At 55.8% G+C, this 9,255-nt stretch overlaps 1 protein-coding gene across 1 annotated transcript; it reads right to left on the bottom strand.

Moving 5' to 3' along the window:
- Positions 1–902: 902 nt before the first annotated feature.
- On the bottom strand, positions 903–5,439 carry LOC128749503 (potassium voltage-gated channel subfamily A member 3). Its single transcript, XM_053849169.1, has 2 exons — positions 3,301–5,439; positions 903–1,813 (listed from the first exon to the last, which is right to left on the bottom strand). Exon 1 carries the CDS (start codon positions 5,358–5,360, stop codon positions 3,834–3,836), a length of 1,527 nt encoding a protein of 508 aa, XP_053705144.1. The 5' UTR covers positions 5,361–5,439; the 3' UTR covers positions 903–1,813; positions 3,301–3,833.
- Between the last annotated feature and the right edge of the window lie 3,816 nt (positions 5,440–9,255).

Genomic DNA, 9,255 nt, shown 5'->3' with positions numbered 1-9,255 from the left:
GTAACACATGGCTCCCATACGAAGGGAAGAATCCCAGCTCAATATGAGGGGGGGCAACTAAACCTCCACAAGAAGAACTGTAACCCCATGGTGGCTCTCTGAACGTGGGCACAGTCAGCTGTGGACCTCCCCCCGATCCAGCAGCTTCAGATGGTGAGGGGGACCCTGGAGAAGTGGAAACACATCACTTTCTCGTGACCTCCTGACCTCTGCGGGTGCCGGTCCTGACTACTCAGATGCTGGTGTCCTTCAGTGGACCCACGTGAAGAACTGCAGCCCCTCTGACAGGTTTCTCCCTGCACGCTCTACATCGCTCTGCCTCTTGTTGCCATGGAGACCATCTATTGTTGTTGCGCCTCGCTTGTGTATCCTGAAGAAGCGTGCGGGTCGTGAAACAAAAGCCAGAGGAGACCAAACGTGACTGGATCTGTGGGAAAGATAAATACAGGCCAGCCGCGTCCAAAGTGTCGCCCTGACAAACACAGTGGAGTAAACGGCGACGGCGAGGACGATAATATTTACGTCTGTGCTCCGGAGATGGCACACTTACCTGCTGCCGGTCCATTAAGGCCGAGCTGTTTGCCACGAGGCGACGTCGCGCTGTGATTGGATTTGAAGAGCGTCGTCTCCGTGCCCAGCTATTTGTGGCTCCGCTCTGATGCTTCAATACATCGGACGCAAGTCTTTGAAGAGCTGACTTCCATTCAGCTGAGGAGGAGCTGGGAACATGGAGGGTGAGCTTGTTTGAGAGTGAGGACCGAACGGCCAGTGATCTGACCTTGAGCTGCTCACGTCGTAGAAAAAAGGAGCGTTATTTCAAAAGGTGAGCATGATCCACAGAGCGACGCCCACTTCCTGAGAGCGTCTCCGCTCAGTAAATGAAGACAGAACACCAGCTGATGACTTGGTTTCGTACTTGTTTTTGACGGCACAGAATGACAGACGACAGATACAGACACGCGAGCGTCCCGCCACCATGTCGGGCTGGCGACTGCCCTGCAGTGTGGGGTCGGGTCGCAGCAACAATACACAGAGAGAAGGGTGTTAGCGACGGCAGAGCACACCCAGCTAACAAGGCATAAGGCTAACAGTCTGGGCTACATCACAGTTTTTCCACTCGTGGTTGGCAGTTTTGTCTGGTCGGCGTAAATACTGACTTGTCTGCGATAAAAAGAGCTACCTGATCTGTGGGGCGCGTCCCCCACATTAGCAAGGAGAAGCTAACAGATCGACATTCTGAAGTCCGCCTGGTCACGTGGTCGTCACCCCATCTTTGACGCGAGTCACTAGAACTAGCTGTCTGTGACACAATGAAGACAAAGAAACGGACTGACAAACGCTCAGCACATAAACCCGATTGGATCCATGAAAGTCTCTGGGTCCCCCTGCCCCCTCAGCTCAAAAGCAAGGTGTAACAGGAAGTGAAAGTCCGTAGCGTTGGCAGGTGACATCACAAATGGGCGTGAACTCTGGAGGGGCGAGTCAGGCCTGACTTGGGCTGCTGCTCTGCTGAAGGACAGAGATGATCCTGGAAGCCCCTCACTCCACCTGGCTGGAGGTTGGAACAGTGCTTGACCGAAGGACCAGGACAAGGTCTTCTGGCGTGCTCCGTGGCGGGTCCTTGGGTCTCCGCTGCGTCACAGAACCCGTTGCTCCTGACTTCCCTGAAGCCTTCCGTAGACTCTTAGGCACGCGGCGTCGCTTAGGTCCGGGTTGGCAGTGTAGAAAAGAGGGTGGCCCAACAGGAAGAGCAGAGCGTCCATGGAGACGGAGGTCACATGACCATCCACCATATCCACACGGACCATCCCAGCTGAAAGACAAACACAAGTCGATTAAAAGTCAAAAAGAATCCCAGGCAGTTTGCTTTACGAGCCGCGGCTCTGCCTCTGCTTGTTTTGCGAGTGCTCCGGGCCTGTCACCCCGAGTGGCTGGGATGGATCACCGCAACAACTGCGACAGGCCTCAGGGCAAACTCCTGCCTTCACGCCTATCTGTACAGTGCATCCGGACTTGATCCATCATGCACACGTACACACAGCTGGCTGTAAACAGAAGAGGCGACGGTGGTTAAGATCTGCTCTGCTGGAGCAGCAAAACAGTCTCAGGTTAAACGAAACAGAAGCCGCTTGCTCAACAAGGACAAACTCAGGAAGCATCTGCCGTCCATCAACAATGAGTCGCATCAGAAGCAGATGTGTCCTGATGTTGCACGTGGGCTTTCCCTCACGTGTCAAAGGTCAAGGGTCAAGTAGGGGCAATCAATGGAGAGGCCATCCCTCCTGCTGCTCAGCAGCTAATGGGAGTGGACCTGAATCCAGCTGAAGAAGGTAAATCATCCATCTGCAATATCCTCCAGCTTCAGTCATGACTTGTGACGTCTTCACACGCCAGCAGAAGATCCGGACAGGAAGTCAGACAGGAGCTGGACTTCCTGCTGGGATGGAGCGAAGCTTTGCAACAGATGTGCTGAAGCGTAAACAAGGCGTCCCCACCCCCCGGCGAAGGAGTGGTGCCAGCCATTTCAAGTGAATAAAAGCATAAGAAGAGGAACGAAGGTACAAGGGTGAAGGAGAGAGAGAAGCTGGGCTCAATCCCACCTGACAGAGACAGTGACGAAGAGAGCGCAGGCAGGGTGGAAAGGTGTTGGACACACAGAGGGAGACAGGAGGAGGACAGCCATAAGGTTAATGGATGATGGAGACGTGGTGGGAGAAGAGTGAGGTCATAATGTTCCTGCTTATTAATGGAGCTCTGAAATGACTACACTGACACAGGAGCGGTGAGTGGTTGAAGGTCGCGCAGCGGGCTGCTGGCACCGCAGCTTCAAAGTCAGGTGAAGGGGAGCTAAACCGCCACAAGTGCGGACACATCGCCGGCTGAAGCACACCAAGATCACGTGCTCCTCGGGAGGAGCTCACAAGCGCGCGTAAATCTTGAGACAGTAAAAAATGTTTATGAGCTCGGGAAATTAAACACAGCCTCTTCAGAAGATTGAAACAGCGCCAGCAGTTTTCTTTCAGAAGTGACAGCGATAGAGCTCTCGCAGTATGACGTTCACCATTCAAGTGTTTTACACCAAACTAACCACTTTATTGGTCCCGTGTTTGAAATAAAAACACCCTCTATAGTTGAATGATATGCTAATGAACAATATTATATGAAACATGTTTTTTTTATCAATAGAATCCCAAGCACATACGTACAACTCAAAGGTCATTTCCCCAAAATGAAATGTTTTCAAACTGTATTTCTGAGATTCTGTTTTTGCTCCCACACGAGGTTAAAAATACAACTCACCAGCGCCATCGTGGGTGTAGAGCGGCCTCTTCTGGGCGTTTGCAGAACTCCACTCCAGACACGACGCGCCTCCATTCATGGTTCCTCCGCGGCGCCTCTCCTCCCTCCTGTGGGCCGGCAGTGTTCTGGGGTCCAGGCTGGGGAAGGGTCATCCTCGGACTGCGCACGAACAACAAGCATCAGATGCTAAACCTTCCGATGTGGCTCCCGCGCCATCGGGGAGGTAACTGTGGAAACAAGGGTGCCATGGCAACGCGGTTACCGGGGAAACCAGCGTCACCATGGAGATTGCATCCCAGCGGGCTCTTTGTGAGAGCAGTCTGGTGCCGACTTTCCCCGCATCACGTGTGTTTACACTGTCCAGTGGTAAAGATGGCGGCAGGGTGACTGTTTTGGAGGCGCACGGACACATACAGTATTTAAATGTTGGAATATAACACCATCAACTCACGACGACTAACACAGTCAGCTCCGTGCGTCTTCAGGGAGCAGCTTCACCTGCTGCTTCTCCAGAAGCCAACAGGTGTCTCGCCTCACACGTCGGTGAAGATCTTCTTGTTGATGTTGACACAGTTCTGCGAGTTGTTCTGCTGCTTGAAGGCGGCGTGCTCCTCGATCACCATGTACTCGCTCTTGCTCAGGGAGGAAGAGGAGCGGCCTTTCTTCAGCTCCTCCGCCTCCGTCAGCGGCTGGCAGCTCCCCACGTGGAGGTACTGCGCCTGCTCCTCCCCGTCCGTCTCGCGGTGGTAGAAGTAGTTGAAGTTGGAGACGATGACGGGCACCGGGAGGGCGATGGTCAGCACGCCGGCGATGGCGCACAGAGAGCCCACGATCTTCCCGCCGATTGTCACGGGGTGCATGTCGCCGTAGCCCACGGTGGTCATGGTGACCACAGCCCACCAGAAGGCGTCCGGGATGCTGTTGAATCCAGAATCCGGGTCGTCCGCCTCGGCGAAGTAGACGGCGCTGGAGAAGAGGATGACGCCGATGAAGAGGAAGAAGATGAGCAGGCCCAGCTCCCTCATGCTGGCCTTCAAGGTCTGCCCCAGAATCTGGAGCCCCTTGGAGTGACGCGAGAGTTTGAAAATGCGAAAGACTCGCACCAGTCTGATGACCCGCAGGATGGCCAGGGACATGGCCTGCTGGCCGTTCCCCTGGCGCTCCGCCAGCTCCGTGCCCAGCGTGATGAAGTAGGGGATGATGGCCACGATGTCGATGATGTTCATGATGTTCTTGGAGAAGGTGGCTTTGCTGGGGCAGGCGAAGAAGCGCACCAGCAACTCGAAGGAGAACCAGATGATGCACAGGGTCTCCACCACGAAGAAGGGGTCAGAGAAGGGGCTGACCATGTAGGGGAAGGTGCCGTTCACCACCGGGGCGACCACCACCGGGTCCCGGTTCTCGTCCCTGAACTCTGGCAGCGTCTCCAGGCAGAAGATGACAATGGAGATGAGGATGACCAGCACGGACACGATGGCGATGCCCCGCGCCGGGCCAGAGCTCTCCGGGTACTCGAACAGCAGCCACACCTGCCTCTGGAACTCGTTCTCCGGCAGCGGGCGCTCCTCCTCCTTGATGAAGCCCTCGTCCTCCCGGAACTTCTCCATCGCCTCCTCGCCCAGCTCGTAGAAGCGGATCTCCTCGGAGAAGATGTCGATGGGCACGTTGACGGGTCTCCTGATGCGCCCGCCGGACTGGTAGTAATACAGGATGGCGTCGAAGCTGGGTCGGTTCCGGTCGAAGAAGTACTCATTGCGGAGCGGGTCAAAGTACCTCATGCGCTTCTTGGGGTCCCCCAGCAGCGTGTCCGGGAACTGCGAGAGCGTCTTGAGCTGGGTCTCGAAGCGCAGCCCGGAGATGTTGATGACCACGCGCTCGCAGCACTCGTGGTCCGGCTCGTAGCGGTCCAGGGAGTGGTGGCCCGGCAGCGCCGCCGACTCCTCCAGCGTGTTGTCACACGCCGCCACCGTCATGGCGTCGGCCTCGGTGTAGCCCGGGTTCACCAGGGTTCGGGTGGCGCTGGGCGGGGTTGACTGCAGGAGGCTGAGGTGGTCGTCCATGCGCGGGTGAAGACGCACACTGGGGCGGCCGCCGCGAAGCAGCCGCCACAGCCTCGTCTCCTCCGTCTGTCTTCGCGCTCCCTCCGCTCTCGCTGCCGCTCCCGCCCACTCTCACCGTTATAAACAGGCCTCCACCCGCCCACTCCGCGCTGGAGCTGGGTACCAATCGCAGGCAGCACCCCCCGAGCCCCCTCCCCCTCGCCCCGTCCCGCCGCGAAGAAGGTCGTCGAGCGCGCAAAAGGACAGTGGAACCTGAAGACAGCGCTGCTGCTCCGCCGGTCTGCGCGAGGCTCAACATTGAGATGTGTCCAAGGAAGCGCACGAAGTCGACCTGCAACAGACTCTAAAACTCGTGCGCACAAAACACACTCGCATTTGAAGTGAGCCACATGTGCACAGGCGCACATCACCACCACATGTCTCACCGCCCGAACACACGCCGAGGTGGTGTCAGGAGGAGGAGGACGAGAGCAGCGTCACACACACACACACGCACTCACGCGCGCGCCGTGAAGTCACCCAAACGGACTCGATCATCAGGTGCCACCACTGACAGCGCCGAGAGGAAGTCAGCGGAGCAGGAAGTGTTGATGGAAAGTGAAAGTGAGCCTGGTGACACTGAGGATCACATGTTGTGACTGAGAGTTCTGTGGCGAGTCTACAGCAGGACAGCAGATGGAGAGCTGATGGCAGAGAGTGCTGGGAAGGAAGTGGCAGCCAATCTCCGGTGACGGTGAGCGATGGCTGTTTTGGACATCTGCTTCCTCCTGATTCAATCAGGGCCGCTCTGATCAGAGAAGTCCCTCATCACGGCTGTCGCGGGAAACACTCAGCGGATGTTTGGAGAACTCAGAAACGCAGAGGGGAGATTGTGAGAGAGAATCACGGCACGTTCCCCTCCTGCTCACCTCCATCTCAGTGACATTGGAGGGCAGCCTGTGGAGTGAGGGTCACCAACATCTCAGCCATGTTGGAGGGCAGCCTGTGGAGTGAGGGTCACCAACATCTCAGCCATGTTGGAGGGCAGCCTGTGGAGTGAGAGTCACCAACATCTCAGCCATGTTGGAGGGCAGCCTGTGGAGTGAGAGTCACCAACATCTCAGCCATGTTGGAGGGCAGCCTGTGGAGTGAGGGTCACCAACATATCAGCCATGTTGGAGGGCAGCTTCTGGATTGGGGGACACCGACATGAGGGTTCAATGGCAGACTCGGAGCTTGAGTGAAGGAACGTCAGTGTTTATTGTGGTTAGCTCTGTGTTTTTCATGAGCTCCATTCTGTTTTCCAGGTTCTCACATCACCAATTGACGCCTGGATTGATCTTGTTTGTCTCCAGCAGCAGATGAAGCACCAGCCAGCTACAGGTCACAGGTCAAGGTAGGTCAGCAGGTTTGGGACAATAAATGTAGAAGTCCAACAGAGAGGGGGGCGGGGCCTATATGGAGCGGCTCATCTGCGAGATGAGGACCAGGTTTGAGGGGGAGGAGCCTGTTAAACCTCTGTGGACTTCAGTTACAAACGGAACACTGCTTCCCCAATAAAGTTCCATGTAGAAACATGTTTGTCTGGAGCAAAGGTTTGGGGCTGCAGAGCTTCAGTCCACGAGCCAGAGACTGGGAAGGCAGGAGCTCATGCTTGGTATCCAGCTGCGGTGTGAGGACCGGGACCTGCACTCCTCCAGTTTCGGTGCTGCGGACTCAATTGCCCGGGTGTGGCCTGAGGGAGCCAGAGGAAGTCTAAATTTAGAACAATGATCAAGTGAGACAGAGATCTATTATTCACAGGGCTGTGAGGACCAGTCCTCCGGAGCCAGGTGCTGCCTGAACACTGGCCTGATGAAGAAGAGGAAGACAGCGTGATGATGAAGGTGACCAGTCACAGAGACCCCGCCGGCCTGACTGGCCAGGGACATCAGAGCAGCTGCTCCTGACACGGAGGACCATCTGGAGAACAACGGCCAGGAGCTGCAGCAGGCGTTGCCCCGGCAACCGTTATTGTCTCGTGATGACTCGCAGATGGGAACCAAACCAGGTCACTTCCTGTGACGTGTCCTGAGAAGAGGCAGTCCACCACTCCTGCAGAGCCCCTGCCACGCCACTGGGGTGGTGTGTGTGTGTGTGTGTTGGACCTCCTCTCACGTTGCCATGGAAACAGCTGCTTCCGCTCTCCCATGGGTCGGGTCAGGTCAGTCGTCACCTGAGCGGAGAAGGAAGGAGGACCAGACCCGAGTCTCACCGCGTCAGGGCCTTGTGACCTCCGCTGTGGAGGCGCAGCAGGTGAAGAGGCTCAGGCGCTCGTGAGTAGTCCAGCTGGACCTTTGAGCAGCAGACGTGGCAATGACTCAGCAGAACTGAATGATTCTCTCATATGGACTGAACACAGAGAGACAAGCGAGTGAACGTCTGTATGAAGAAGTGGGATGAAACCTTCACCAGCTGCGCGCCTCAACTGTCACCGTCCGACAGACTCGGGATCAAATGCATTTTTTAAGAGCGGCATCTGAAGAAGACTGTGAGGATGGGGAGCGAGCGGAGCGTGGGCCCTCCCATCCATCACACTCAGCTGCCTCCGTCTGTCTGACGCTGATGCTGGACGCTGCTCTGATCAATTATTCACGTGTGTGTGTGTGAGATGGCCTCACCGCGTGACTGGCAGCATGGGTCCCAGGGCCAAACACGGACTTCTAAATCCCCAGCACAGCATGAGTCGGACCCTGTCTCGGCTCCTCCTGATGAGTCGGCATTTTCCTCAGACGTCTCAAGCGGCGTTCTCTAGAAGACGGAGGCGAAGCCAGCGGAGCAGAGGGCGCTGCTGCCATGACACGCCATCATTCCCTCGGGCTGGAGGCGGCGAGCGCGAGGAGGGAGCGGCTCTTCATTTCAGAAGTGGTCGTGGTGACCCGATTCATGGAAGCAGGGACTTGTTGCCGCCCCCAGGGGGAGACACGAGCGACAGGTTTGGGTTATTTTTGAGGAGAATTCAGGCCAGAAACTAGTTTGTTCAAGAATAGATTTTAGGTCTCATTGTTCCGGAGAGAGGTGGACGTGATGAAGCTCTTCTGCGACTCAGTCCGTGGCCATGGTTCCTTCGCATTGGGAGGTGCCTCTCGGACACGCAGCGGAGAGTCTCAGCGACCATCAATACTCACTGGATTCTTATGATCTCATGGTTCCTGTGAAGCTGATGTTGTTTCCTTGGTTCTAATCCAGAAAACTGTCATGTTGGACTTTTATTTTGGTTTCATCTTGTCCAGTCTTCCTGCGCCTCCCCCCACTCTGCCTCTGTGAGCTCCACAGGTGGTGGCCCACACCTGGATCAAGCCGCTGCTGTGTCTTTGCTCCTCTGTTTCTCTTGTGATCTGTGGTCTGCTACCTTCTGCCACGCCCTTCTGTTCCGTCTCTTGCTCTTGTGATATCAGTTGTTTGCTCTGACTCTTTCTCCTCTGTCTTCTGACCTGCACCTTCTCTAGTCTTCTGCTTCAGCTGCGTGTGTCAGCATGCTCCATCTTCCTGACCCTACTGTTCGCTGCTCCTTGACTTGGTTCGCGTGTTCCTCTCCAGGTTCAGTGATGACTCGCTCTTCCAAGTTGCCTCTTTATTCTCTGGGTGTTTATTAAACAGCTTCACTTTCTTGCTGAGTCTCAGTGGGCTCCACAGACCACAGGCACGTGGATTCCTCTTGGTACGGTTCCTCACAAAACCCCCCTCAAAGTCTTCTAAAGGTGTGGACTCAAAGTAGAAACACTGTGAAAGTACAATCCAGATGGACATTTTCCATGAACAATTCCTTTCAGGGAATCTCATGGGAAAGGGAAACGTCTGAAAAGGATCATGTTTCAGACTCATTTCAGTCGATGACCGTGCTGTTTGTGTGTGTGTGTGCTGAGTACCCGGGTTG

Source organism: Synchiropus splendidus, chromosome 18, assembly GCF_027744825.2.
Source record: "Synchiropus splendidus isolate RoL2022-P1 chromosome 18, RoL_Sspl_1.0, whole genome shotgun sequence".
Taxonomy (NCBI): Eukaryota; Metazoa; Chordata; class Actinopteri; order Syngnathiformes; family Callionymidae; genus Synchiropus; species Synchiropus splendidus.
Note: the sequence above shows the minus strand (reverse complement) of the source record. Positions and strands in the feature narration are given on the sequence as shown.